At 37.1% G+C, this 14,579-nt stretch overlaps 1 protein-coding gene across 1 annotated transcript in view; it reads left to right on the top strand.

Annotated features, from left to right (window-relative positions):
- Positions 1-14,579, top strand: part of Rims2 (regulating synaptic membrane exocytosis 2) — a 408,447-nt gene that overhangs the window by 7,730 nt on the left and 386,138 nt on the right. The window contains exon 3 of the mRNA XM_033759701.1: positions 10,951-11,161. Coding sequence (XP_033615592.1) covers positions 10,951-11,161 — 211 coding nt within the window. The remainder of the gene's footprint in view (positions 1-10,950; positions 11,162-14,579) is intronic.

Genomic DNA, 14,579 nt, shown 5'->3' with positions numbered 1-14,579 from the left:
ATTTTTAGGTACATGGAGTAAAAATTAGGAAATGGGCTGAAATCTAGATGAGGTTGGGTCAGAGAACACCTGAGGGGAGCAAGCAGAGAGGGACTTTTGGTAATTTATGAGAGAGGAAGACGTGTGCAGTCAGCTTCTGAACCTGCCTGTGTACCCGCCCCCCAAGACCATTTGGCTAGTGGGGTCTCGTTTCACAGGACTGGTAGGACAAGTACATAAAGTCTCCTTCCAAGTCTTATTTACTACTTCAGACTATTGTAGTGAGCCCTCTCTGGGTTGTAGCTTCTCCATCTTTTCTCCTGATGACTAGGACCGTTTCCGTCCTGCAGCCTTAATGGTGCTGCAGTCCCTACGGTCTCTTCCAGTCCTTATGTACTTTGAGTGATTTAATGTAGAACTTTGCCACACATATTTCCTGGCTCTGCTTCTGATTCTGCTGGTCTCTCGTGTGTAAAATAGGAATTCCACTTGTCTTGAGGCACAGTCCCTGTATTCTAGAACAGTTCACTTAATTGAACGTCTGGTTTTTGTTCCGGAGGGCTCTGGTAACTCGTCTCAGTGCCACAGTTTCTTCAGAACTGAAAACCAGTGTTGGTCTTTTTCATTTTCCTTTTTCTGCCTTCTGGTTCTTTCTCCAGTAGTGTTCACCCATTTATTGAGAGGTGTCCTAGAGATACAACTTAGATCCACAGGATGCTGTAGAAACATTGGATTTTCACATCGGAGGATGAACCTTCTCTGGAAGAAGCTTGGATGCAGAGCGCATTCAAAGTTCCCTTAAAATTGTGCCCCTTCGGGTAATTCTGGGAATGTAATTGTGGGCCTGGCCCTTCTGTATTAGGTGCTTGTTTTGTGTTAGTAGAGAGATGCTCAGTTAGACCTGGTGGGTGGGCAATCATTGTGGAAAAACACCGTGCTGACTGAAATGACAGAAAATGTTAACAAAACTGGCACAGTTGTGATTCATACTCGTTGTAAAAATGGAAGTATGCTCCTGTAATTAAGTAGATGTAAGGTCTCCTGCAGTTCTATTTCTTATGTTTTTGGCTGACTTCAGCACTTAGAAACGAACTGTTTTGAAAGTTGTATTGATGTATAATTTAATTTCAGTAAATTTCACCCCTTTGAAATATTTACTTGAGTGAATTGTGACAAACATATACAGTTATGCATCTACCACTATAATCAAGGCACAGAATATTTTCCTCACCACCAAAAGTTCCTAGTACCCATTTGTAGTTAAATCCCTTCACTCTACTCCAGCCCTTGAAGTCAATGATACAATTTTGCCTTTTTCCAGAATGTCATTCAAATAAAAATATACCATAAAAGTGGGAAAACTATGACACACTAGCTACGGTTGTGTCATTGTGTGTTTTGTATGTAACTATGAATACTTTTTTTTTACATTTTTAAATGGTTGAAAAAAGTTTTTTAAAATGATGTTTTATGAAAACAAAGCCATTTGTATCTGTTTGTTTATTGTTGACGACTGCTTTCTGGTTTATACTTTTCACATCTTACTGAAGAAATCTCTGCGTTAATGTGTCTAAGATGTCTATATTTAACCTGAGGTCACAATAATTATCTTCAATATTTTTTCTAGAAACTTCAGTTTTAGTCATTATGTTTAGATCTGTGATTCATTTTGAGTTTTTATAGAGTTGATGTTCATTGTTAAGTTTTTTTACATAGGGATATTTAAGTATACTTTTTATACGAGAGTTTCCTGTTGTGTAGAAGCCTATTTTTCTATTGAATTACTGTGGTGCCCATGTAAGAAAATTAATGACCTCTTAAGTATTGGACTATTTCTAGACTCTTTGTATCCTGTCAGTGTGAGTTTATATCATTTGCTAATGCTGTGATGATTTGGGTACTATATCTTTTCTCATGTAGTAAGTCCGAAAATCAGGTAGTGTGGGTCCTTCAACTCTCTCTTTGCTTTAAAAAATATTTTGTCTATTCTTGGATTTTGCTTTTCTGTATACTTTTTAGATTTTTCAATTTTTATTTCTCTAAAATATATGTTGGGATTTATTTATTTATTTATTTTAGTTTTTTTGAGACAGGGTCTCACTATGTAGTTGAGACTGACCTGGAACTCACTACGTAGCCCAGGCTGGTCTCAAATTCACAGCGATCCTCCTTTCTCAGCCTCCCATGTGCTGGGATTACAGGCGTGCGCCACCATGCCGAGCTGTGTTGGGATTTTGAATGTTATTGGCATTGGATCGATTTAGAGAGTTGCAGTCTTAACGATACTGACTCTCTCCCACAATTAATGAATTTAGTATATTTAGGCCACTTTTGATTCTTTCTTAGTGTTCGTATTCTGTTAAATCTATATCTCACCCTTTTTTAATTTTGATTTCCAATTGCTCATTATTAGTATATAAATTTTTAAAATATATTAACATTGAATTCTGTAACCTTGCTACACTCATTTATTTGTTTTGAGTGTTTTTGTAGTTTGAGATATTTTACATTGATAGTTACACCAGGTTCACATAGTTTTCTACTTTCCCCTTTCTTATTTGCATGTCTTTTAATTTACTTTTTAAAAAATCTTATTACACTGGCTAATGCATCAATGATTAGAACTAGTGAGAAAGAACATCTTCCTTTATTATTTATTTTTGGGGATGTCTTTATAATGTTAAGAGAATTTGTAAGTATTCCTGGTTTACTGAGAAGCCATGTTAAGAGCCTTCTTAGCATTTTTTTGTGATAATTGTGTTTTCTCTTTATTTCATACAATGAATTTTGTTGCTTGAATTTGGAATATAGAACCAAGATAAGCAGTTGCCTGTTTCCTGTCACACATTTCCGGGTTTGGCTTGCTAAGAATGTGTTGAGGATTTTTGCATCCGCTTATGAGGAATATTGGCCTATAATTTTCCTTTCCTATAGTATCTCTGGTTGGGTATAAGAATAATACCTTATAAAATTAGTTGGGAAGTGTTCCATCCATTTTCTGGAAGAGATTAGGTAGAGTTGGTATTATTTCTTTATTTTATTTTGATGTTTTTGGTACTGGGGGTTGAACTCGGGTCTTTGTGCTTGCAAGGCAGGTGGTGGAACCACTGAGCTAAATCCCCAGCCCTATTTCTTCCTTTAATTAGGATTTACCAGTGAAACTATCAAAACCCAAAGTTTTATATTTGGAAGGTTTTAAAACTATGACTTAAATTTATTTAGTAGCTATAGAACTATTCAGGCTATTTCTTCTTGTGTGACTTGGCTAGATTCTTTCAAGGAAGTGGTCAGTTTTTCTAATGTAAATAATAGACTGTATGGGCATAGAGTTTGTAGTTTTCCCTTATATTCTTAAAAAAAATTCCCCCTTATATCCTTTTAAGTTTGATTTAGATTGACTGTGAGGTCTGTAGTAATGTCTTCTCTATGATTCTTGCTGTAGGTAATTTGTATCTTTGTAATTATTCCAAATAGCACTTTATCAATTTTAGTGATCTTTTCATCAGAAGAAAATGACAAAAGTTATACATATTTATCTTGTACAATATGATATTTTGAAATTCAGATAGTCCCCAGCTTAGGATAGTTTGATCTGAAATTTCTTGACTTTTTTTTGTGGTATGCATTCAGTAGCAAGCACTGTTTGACTTTTTAACTTTGCCTTTTCCAGGCTAGTGTTATGTGGTGCAATAGCCCCGGGACATGGCAGGGGGTGCGAGTCAGCTCCCAGTCACACGTGATTGTAAGGACGGCCCGGTGCTGCACGGGCTGCTGTGCTGCTAAGGGGTGGCCTTCAAGGGTTAAGTACAGCAGACGTGTCTGGACATGGGTGCTCTCAGCTTTTGATGAGTTCAGTGGGTGTGTAACCCATTTCAAGTCTAGGAACAGCTGTGTGTACACCCTGAGCGAGCTATCTCAGTACTTAGAATTTTGGTTTTTTTGGTGAGAACCCTTAAATCTACTGTCACTGATTTTCAAAACAATATATTGTTACTAACTGAAATCACTACCTTCTAGAGTTCTGGGATTACAGGTGTGTGCCCATACCTGGCTAGGATCTTTTCTTTTTAGATGTAGGCACTTGTTGCTACCAAACTTTCTACTTAGAACTTGCTGTATCCCATAAGTTCTGTTATGTTGTGTTTCCATTTTTATCTCAGGTTCAAAAATTTTTTTCCTTTTTAGTTTCTTCCTGGACCCATTGATTGTTCAGGAGCACGCTGTAAAACTTTCACATATTTGTGAGTTTTCTAAAGTTCCTCATATTATAGATTCTAGTTTCATACCATTATGGAAAATATTTTGATATGATTTTAATTTTCTTAAATTTATTAATACTTGACTATGGGGCTTAAAATAGCATCTCTTCTGGACAGTGTCCTGTGTGCTCTTGAGAAGAAGGTGCATTCTGTCACTGTGGCATGGAATATTGTGTTCATGTCTGGTACATTCATTTGATCTTATGGTGTAGTTCAAGTTCATTGTTTCTTAATGGATTTTCCTTCTGGATGATTGATAGGAAAGTAGAGTGTCAAAGCCCTTATTATACTGTATTGCAGTCTAACTCCTTCTTCAGTTTGTTAATATTTTCTTTATATATTTCAGGGCACCAGTTTTGGGTGCATATATATTCATCATGGTTATATCTTGATGAATGTAATCCTTTATAATAACTTTTTCCTTTTACAGTTTTTAGTGTATTTTAGCTGATATTTCTTTTCCTGCTCTCTTTTGGTTTTAGCGGTTTGATTATGAAGTGTCTAGAGGTGTGTGTGTGTGTGTGTGTGTGTGTATGTGTGTGTGTGTGTGTGTGTGTGTGTGTGTGTGGTTGATATCCATTCTACCAAGCATTTTCTGAGGTGCTTTTATCTGTGTATTTTTCTTTAGTTTTGGAATTTTCTAGGTCTTTATTTCTTCAAATATTTCCTGTATCTGTTTATTCTTTTCTCCAATTTCATTTATCAGGTTAACTCTTGGATCTTCTGTTGAAATGTTTCACTATTCTTTTTTATTATTTCTGTTTCACTGTGGATAATTTTTCTTTTTCTTTTTTTCTTTAAACTTTATTTAGTTGTAATGCTATACATTGCTATCCATCTTGATACATCTTTTTGCCATGGTGATTTAGAGGATCTTCAAGCCAGTATAAATATTTCATAAATACTTGGCCATTTGAATATACACCTGCACAATACCTCACATATTTCAGCAAGAAAAACACCAGACAGTAAAGACCTGATGCAAGTAACTAGGTAAAATGAGAATCTGCTCCAAGAATTCGTTTTTCTGAGGAAAGAGCACCACACATCTGTTCAATAAAGGTACTATTCAGGATACTTTTTTATTTTCGAGCAGGACCTGAAACACCTTAGCTGACAACTAGATGCTCAACAGCTAGAATAGTTCCAGCAACTCAGGCTCCTTCCACTGGGTCTCACAAAGTGCTCTTCTCTGGGCTCTGTTGGAGCCAGGCACCTTTCTCTTTGGTTTTCCTTTCTTTCTGACCGTGTTTCTTGGTGCATTTCAGTCAGCTACCTCGACTCTGGTGCTGACTACGCAGTCCACACACTATATCTCGTGGCAAGTGTTGTTTACGGCATAGGTTGTTTACGGCAGTCCCAGCAGCGTGCTGGGCACCGTGGACTCTTCCAGTTTTGCCATGGTGACATTTGTGTGGCATTTCTTTTTGAATAGTATCCATTCCCTGATGTCTACACTATCCCCTTGGTGGTAGATTATCATATACGTGGCCAAAGGAAACCCCAGGTTTTCTGAAAGGCCTAGAGAGCATTACTAGGTTCATTTCTCATTTCTCTGTGTTCTTTATTTTGGCAGATGACTGGAAGATGCAGTTCCATCCAAAAGGCTCACAGTGCATAATTTTTATTGACTAATTCTCCAGCTTATTGATCCTTTCTTGGGCTCTCCTGAGCACATCAAAGGAATTCTTCGTTGTTGATGCATATTTTTTATTCCAAATTTCTGTTTGATTTTTTTAGTTTGCATTTTCTGCTCTAATTCCTTATTTGTTCGTGTATGTTATGCACTTTTCTCTATATATGTTTTTTTATTGAGTTTATTGGTACAATTTAGGTATACAATACAGTTATATTCATTACTGGGATCCTGTACCTTCACATGACAGGTCTTGGTTCTCATTTTTTCCCCTTGTCCATGCCCTCCCTTCACCCCCTTCTCCTCTCCCCATTTACAAACACTTTATTTCCATTTTTTCATTTTCTCATATTTTCTTCTTTTCCCTTATTCACTTTCCCCTACCCTTCCCACTTTCCCTATACCTTTAGCCCTTTTCTTCCTATTTCACACTATTAATTATCCCATTAGGACCTTGTGTACTATTATAGTTTTTCACATCAGAGAAACTATTCAGTATTTACATGTGTGATGTATTTATTTCACTTATGATTATATTCTCAATATGTATCCATTTTCCTATGAATGACTCTAATTTCTCATTCTTTATGGCTGATCCCTATACCTTTAGCCCTTTTCTTCCTATTTCACACTATTAATTATCCCATTAGGACCTTGTGTACTATTATAGTTTTTCACATCAGAGAAACTATTCAGTATTTACATGTGTGATGTATTTATTTCACTTATGATTATATTCTCAATATGTATCCATTTTCCTATGAATGACTCTAATTTCTCATTCTTTATGGCTGAGTAGTATTCTCTTTTTTAGAAAAGCCACATCTTCTTTAGGGTAGAATCTCAGTGTTGTTTTCATGTGCATCTCTCGAATGACCAGTGATGTGGAACATTTTTTCATATACTTACTTGCTGCTTTTACTTCTTTGTCTGAGAAATGTCTGTTCATTTCAGATGCCCATTTTTGAATCAGGTCCTTATATTTGGGGGACTGGTTGTTTTGAGTTCTTTATACATTCTCAATAATAGTCCTTTGAGGAGCAGCTGGTAAAATTTTTTTCCCACATTGTAGGTTGTTTCTTATTTCTGTTGATGGTTTCTTTTGCAGTGCAGAAGCTTTTTAATAAGATGAGATCTCACTTGTTGATTCTTTCTGCTAGTTCCCACGCTACTGAGGATTTGTTCATAAAGTCTTTTCCTATGCCAATGTCTTCAAGAGCTCTGCCTAACTTATCTTCCAGCAAGTTTAGTGTTTCTGTTTTAATATTTAGATCTTTAATCCACTCGGATTTTACTTTAGTGCATGGTGAAAGATAAGGGTCTAGTTTTAATCTTTGGCAGGTTGAAATCCAGTTTTTCCAACACCATTTATTAAAGAGGCTATCTTTCCTTCAGTGGGGATGGTCAGCTTCTTTGTCAAAGATGACGTAGCTGAGTACATCTCGAGTTGTTTTTGTGTCTTCCAATCTGTTCCTCTGATCCTCAGATATGTTTCTTTTCCAGTACCATGCTGTTTTTATCACAGTGGCTTTGTAGTATAGTTTCAAACTGGGTAGTGTTATACCCGCTGCCATGTCTCTGTTGCCTAGGATGGCTTTTGCTATTCTAGGCCTCTTCTGGTTACAGATGAATATTTGGATTCTTCTTTTTAGTTCTGTGAAGTATAGTGTTGGAATTTCAATTGGCATTGCATTGAATCTGTATAGCAGTTTTGATAGTATGGCCATTTTCACTATGTTGATTCTTCCTACCCAGGAGCAGGGGATATCTTTCCATTTTCTTATATTCTCTTCGATCTCTGTTTTCAGAGTGCTGTAGTTTTCAGTGTAGAGGTCTTTTGCTTCTTTTGTTAGATTGATTCCTAGATACTTCATTTTTTTAGGTGCTATTGTGAAAGGAATTGTTTCCCTAATTTCTCACTCAGTGAGTCTATTATTTGTGTACAAGAAGGCTATTGATTTTTGGGTGTTGACCTTGTATTCATCTACTCTGCTAAAATTGTCAATTAAGTCAAGAAGTCTTTTGGTGGATTTTTTTTGGGTCTCTCTATATCTTTTACTTTAATAATCATTTTAAAGTCCCCAAATGATAATGCCTGCATCTGTGGCACCTCTTAAGCTAATTGAATTACTCTGTCTCTTGATGATGGATTGTTTATTCCTTTCCCCCTGGTGCCATGGTTTTGGATTGTATTCATGCTTTGAAATGGACAGCATGCTGTTGGTATTGGGGATTAAGTCACCAATCAAGTCAGGATTTTCGATATATTGGGATCTTGTGGTTGCTGTCATTATTTTGAGTGCAGCAGAGTTGTGAAATTCTTCAGGGGCACAGGCCTGCACGTTGTATTTTGGGTGGGTGCTGAACTACCAGAAGTTGTTTCAGTGTTTTAGTTGCCCTGCAGCCTTAGTGAGGAGAGTGCCTGTCCCTGTGCCCTTAAACCTTCCCATGCGCTACTGATGCTTGCCTTGTGTGAGTGGAAGGAGTGTTCTCTGTTGCTTTTCCGACTTCCCTCCCTTCGTCACAGACCCCGGCACCAGCGGAGCTAGAGTTTGTGCAGCTCCGGCTGGTCCTTCACTTGTTACCCTCCAACATATCTGAATATGTTGACCCATTTAAAAATTAATTTTGTTAGTACATTCTAGGTATATAATGACATTCATCATGGGAGCTTTGTACCTTCACCTAATGCATCTTGATTTTTAATTTTTCTCTATTCCCCTGCCCTCCCTTGTGTTTACCTATTTAAATAGAAAATTAAAATGACGCATAGGAAAAAAGGTAGATAATTCTTATAGTTATTTATTAAATAAAATGCAGTAACCTGTGTTACTTAAAGTAGAAAATTAAAATGACCTATAGAGAAAATGCACATAACTTTCGCATAGATTTACTCATTATGTTAAAAGAGTAGCTTGATGTAATTACGCTCTGAAACGCCTACGACGTCTCACAGCTAGAAGCACCACTCGGAGCCGGGCCAGGTCAAGCGCTGTCTCCGCCCCGCGCCGGCCCAGCGGCTGAACGCAGCAGCGTCTCCACCGCGTGACTGCTTACACACGGAGCTTACACGCGGATTGTACCGAGTGGCTGCAGTCGTGGAGACGCGTGTGCAAACCACTGCGTACTGCTGGTGTGCAGGCAGTCACGCGGCTACGGACGCTGCCGCGTTCAGACGCACGTGTAAGAAAACTTAGCTTAGCATCATAGTTCAAAGCAACCCTAAGTTATTTATAACTTATTGTGGTCCATAAAAATTATGATAACAGCTAACTAATGTGAGTAAAGGAAATACTAATAAGCGTGTTCATGATAATATTTAATAATTTTTTATAGGGGCCAGAGATGTAGCTCAGTGGTTCCACCGCCTGCCTCACAAGTGCAAGGTCCCGAGTTTGATCCCCGGTACCAAAAAAACGAAGACCCAAAAAACCACAGAAAAACAATTCTTTATAAAACACTACAAATGTTGCGAAGAACACATTCAGTAAAAAATGAGAAAACATTTTAAGAGCATCATAAACTGCAGATGTAACATTTATTTACTGATGTACTGAAATCTTCCAATCTTCACTATGATAACATGGAGTAAATTGTTACCACATCGTTTTCCTTTTGCCAAAAATGCTGCCCGAAACGTGTGCCACCTGGTGCAGACCCTGCCCGGCCAGCTGTGCCACTGTACCCTGAGCACCTGGGGCCGGCTAGGAGTTCACTGTCCCCCTGTCCTGTGAAGCAAGTCTGCCCTTCCCCTGGTTGGTTGGAGCAGGAGCTGTGTCCCATGTGCTCGTGACGAGAAGACTCCGATTGTATCTGGTAGGATCCTTCACTTGAGATGGTTTCATGGGAAGAGAGTCTGCTCCGTCAGCCTCAGTGGTGCGGCTCTTTGCCTCTGCCTGGGGATGACGGAGTTTACTTGGCAGAGTTGTGCCTGCACCTCAGTAGCCCCTTCTCGCCTCCTCTGTACCTGCCCAAGTATGCGCCCAGGAAGGAGGGCTTCTTTTTGGTCTGGTTTTCCTGTCTTGGTTGCAGTCTTCCTCTGGAGCACCCTGTGGCGGCCTGTGGAAATGGCATCGCATGTATTTGGACTTGTAGTTCCAGACTCTCACCATAGCCCACCCTTTGCGTTGTTTAATGTCTTGTTAAATTTTAAATGACTTCCTTTTACCACTTAGTATGACGGCCACTTCCTTCTCTACATTCTTGGCGAAGCTGAACCAGTCCACGTGTCCCACTGTTCCTTGGGGAGATCTGTTGCTTTTTGGATTTCAGATTGCTTTCCTTCAGAGCCTCAGCTCTGACAGGCTCGAGAAAGTTGTGGTTTTGTAGAGTATTCATCCTGCTGTTATTGCTCGTCTGGGAGTGGCATTATTTAGTTTTCTAAATGTTAAGTTGAACTAATTTTAGTTTTTAAACATTTAAAATTTTTCTTATACAGAAAATAGAAACGAAAAGTTGCATTACTACTTCCAATTAGTGTCAGTGGTATTTTTTTTTAACATTTATTTTTCTTAAACTTTTATTTTTAAAATGAAGCTAGGTTTCACTTTTATTTGCATAGCCCCATTGGCTAGGTAGTAACAACTATCTCACAGCGGTTTTTTAAATACCCAGATTATACCGAGACTGTGTAGATGTGAACAGTGAGAGCTCCTCTACCCTTCAGATCATTTCGCTTGAGAGTGTGTCTCATCGATTTGACCACGTAGGATAAGTCAGATGACCTTCCTGTATTTCTGGGGCTAAGCTGTTGAAAAATGATATTACAGATATTTTAGAGCATATGATAAAATATATTGCAAATGGTAGATAGAAACTTTAGAGTTCCTATCCAAAGAAATATCTCCATAAAATATTGCATTAATTGGTTCTTAGCATATATATCAGAAGGTAGAACAAAATGCAGTACATTTACAATGTAATGTACCATATTAGATGCCATTCTGTAAATATATCATTGAATTTTATGCTCCTTATGCTCCTTTTTTGTTTATAAAATTATGTTTATAGATTGTGGTAATTTTCTTTTTTGGAGTTCATTAGGCAAACCAATGTTTTCGTCTTCGTTTCCCTCAGAAAACTGCACCAGCAGTTTGAAATGTACAAGGAGCAGGTGAAGAAGATGGGAGAGGAATCTCAGCAACAGCAAGAACAGAAAGGTGATGCCCCGACCTGCGGGATCTGCCACAAGACCAAGTTTGCCGATGGGTGTGGTCACAACTGTTCCTATTGCCAAACCAAGTTCTGTGCGCGCTGTGGAGGCCGGGTGTCGCTGCGCTCAAACAAGGTACGGAAGTGGGCGCTCAGTGGTTCTCTAGCAGTTAGGCTCGTTGGGAGTTAAGCAAAGGAGATGACTGAAGTTGATATTTACACTAACTAGAGAGCAAAACCCTGCAGTGGCTTCACTTAAGTAACAGTTGGTGTAAGTTTTCACTGAATTTAACAGATTATTTGACTCACTGTTTCGTGTCAGCTTGTGATCATAAAAATCTCAGACTTTCAAAGAAGATGGAAACAATTTAGAGAGCAGCTGATATCACTCCTTTAATTAATTAATTAATTAATTTTGGGACTGGGGATCGAACTTGGGACCTTGCTCCTGTGAGGCAGGCTCTGAAACCACTGAGCTAAATGCCCAGCACTCCTTTATTTTATAGGTGCAGCAAATTCTGATTTACATACTAAAGTTAATTCCTAATGCCACATCACTGATCAATGGCAAGTTTTGGTATAGCTTTCCCCATTGAGACAGACACTCTCACAAGCTTTGAAAGTTCTCTTCTTTGGCCTTTTTCCTTTCCTTTTGAAAACGGCACATACTAGGTTCAAGATTCTGAGTCATGATTTTATAGCGTTTGAAGCTACATTCCTGTTTGTTTTAACATTAATGAAATAGCAGATGAGTTATGAAAAGAAGTGTTAAAGGTTTTTTCATACTAGACTTTTTTATTTTATGAAAAAAATAAGATTAAGATTTTATTACCCAACTAAGAGAATAACAATAGCTTTTAAAAAATGCTAGTTTTCTATCCACTTCAGGGAAGACATTCATGCTTCGCAGACTGCTTTGTTGAAATTAACAAAACCAGTATTTGAAAATGTTCATTTCAGTGAGTTATTTGCCTTTTGAGCCTCATTAGTATCTCATTGCCGAATTATTTACTTTGGTAGGAAGCTGATGTGTTTGCCTGCATAACTTGTATGTATTGTAGGGGTCAGTTCTCCTGGTGATTGCCTTTCTTTGTTTGCTCATGGTTCCCTTTTCTTAGGGTTTTGTTTGGTCCAGAATTAATTACTTGTTTCTCCTAATCTTTCCTTGGTTTACCTCATGTTTATTTCTGCCACCTGGTACACTAGCTAGAAACTGGTATAATTTTGAATAGAAGTGGTAAGAACAGACATCTTTGTGTCATTCCTAATCTTAGGGGGAAGCCTTCAGTATTTCACCATTAGGTATGGTAGTGTGGTGTCAGTTGTAAGCTTTTCATAGAAGCCATCTAGTCCTGAGAGGTTTGTATTTTGTTTGTGTGTTAATCTTAAATAGTTGTTGGATTTTTGTCAAATGCTTTCTCTATGTCTATTGAGATTAATTTCAGGTTTTTCCTTCATTTTTAATATGTTAAAATACTTTGATTTGTGTGTGTGTGTGTGTGTGTGTGTGTGTGTGTGTGTGTTACTGGGAATTAAACACAGGGCCTTGGGCATGGTAGGCAAATGTTTTACCACTGAGATGTGCTTCTGGTTCTTTTTGTTTTATTTTGAGACAGGGTCTTAATAAATTTCCCAGGCTAGCCTGGAGCTTGCAGTTTGCCTGTCCTCAGCTTCTTCAGTACCTGAGATTTTCCTAGTTAGGCCTTTTAAGGAATCTGCACAGTTTTTCATAAATTGCTGAATTTATTGGCTTAAAAGTGTTTATAGTATCCTATTATTTTTCTTTTGATATCTGTAGACCTTTAGAGATGCTACCTACCTCCATCAATCGCTTCTCAGCCTTTTGGCTAAGATCAAGTGTACCTCTGTCAATCCCTATATTGGTAATTTGTGTCCCTTCTGGTTTTCCTGTTTTCCTAGATATTTGTTAATTTTATTGATTTCTCAGTGAACCAGGTTCTGGTTTTATGGATATTCTCTAGTGTTGATTTCTGCTTTGATCATCAGTATTACTTATTTTCTTAGGCTTTGGTTTTGTACTTTCTTAAGGACACTGTTTTGAGACTTTAATTTTCTAATACAGGTGTCACATGCTACATTTCCCCTCAAAATTGCTTTATTGACATCTCCCAATATGACACCCCCATTGTGTCTAATGTTTTGTTTTTTCATTTTCATTCAGTTAAAAATGCTTACAGATTTTCCTTTTCTTCTTTGATCCATTGATAACTTTGAAGTATGTAACTTATTTTTCAAATATTGCAAGGTTTCCACAGATCTTTCTGTTAATGCTTTTTAAATTATTTATTTATTTGTTTAGTTTGTTAATGCTTTCTAACTGAATTATTTTGTAGTCCCAGAATATACTTTGTATTTCTTGAATCCTTTGAAATTTACTGATGCTAATTTTGTGGCCCAGAGAATGGTTTATTTTGATACATTTTCTATGTGTACTTGAAAAAGAATTTATATTCTTTTCTTTTTTGGCAAGATTATTTTTAGATGCCCATTGGGCCAAATTGACTAATACTGCTGTTCAAGTCTACTATGACATTGTTGGTTGATTCTATCAATCATTAAGATGGGGGTATTAAATATATAATGGATCTTGGGTTTGTCTATTTGTCCTTGCTGTTTTATTTTTATTTCATATATCTTAAGCTATATTTTTAGATGTATACGTTAATTTAATTGACTTCTTTATCATTATTAAGTGAACTTGTTTATTCCTGGTAATATTTTTTGGTCTGAAATCTACTTTGTCTAATTTTAATATAGTTTCTCTAGCTTCCTATTAGCATATGTTTTTCTCTTGTTTTACGTAAATCTCATCTGTGTCTTTAAAGCACTTTTCTTGTATACAGCATGTGATTGGGTCTTACTTTTTTAACCAATTTGACAATCTCTGCCTTTTAATTGTATGTTTAGACAATTTATGTGATGTCATTATTGACATCATATGATTTAATTATATATCTTGCTTTTTATTTTCTGTTTGTCTGACTTGGTCTTTATTTTTCTTTTTCAACCTTCTTTTGGATTCTTTTCTGTGATTACCTTTTTCCCCCTTCATTGGTTAATCATTTTGTTATTTTATTGTTTTAGGATTTGTAGTGTATACCTTTGAAATATCATGATAAACCTTCAACTGATACTATATACCATTTCACATATAAGAAGCTTACAGTAGTGTACTTCTAATTTCTCTTTTTAGACTCTTATTGGGGTCATATTTTACTTTTTTTCACAACATATAGTTATATATATTTTGTTTAAAACTTATCTTTAAAGAGTAAAGTAATACAAGCTGTGTATTCTTGTAATTACTGTACTGGGGACTCTTCTTTTGTAGGTCTGTGTTCTGTCTGGTATCATGTTTTATCTGCTTGAAGGATTTCTTTTAGGTTTTTTTGTTTGTTTTTTGTTTTTTTGTTTTTTGAGACAGGGTCTCGCTATGTAGTTGAGACTGACCTGGAACTCACTATGCAGCCCAGGCTGGTCTCGAACTCACAGCGATCCTCCTGCCTCAGCCTCGCGAGTGCTGGGAGCTGGGA

Source organism: Fukomys damarensis, unplaced genomic scaffold, assembly GCF_012274545.1.
Source record: "Fukomys damarensis isolate Sample0158 unplaced genomic scaffold, DMR_v1.0_HiC HiC_scaffold_5, whole genome shotgun sequence".
Classification (NCBI taxonomy): Eukaryota; Metazoa; Chordata; class Mammalia; order Rodentia; family Bathyergidae; genus Fukomys; species Fukomys damarensis.
Note: the sequence above shows the minus strand (reverse complement) of the source record. Positions and strands in the feature narration are given on the sequence as shown.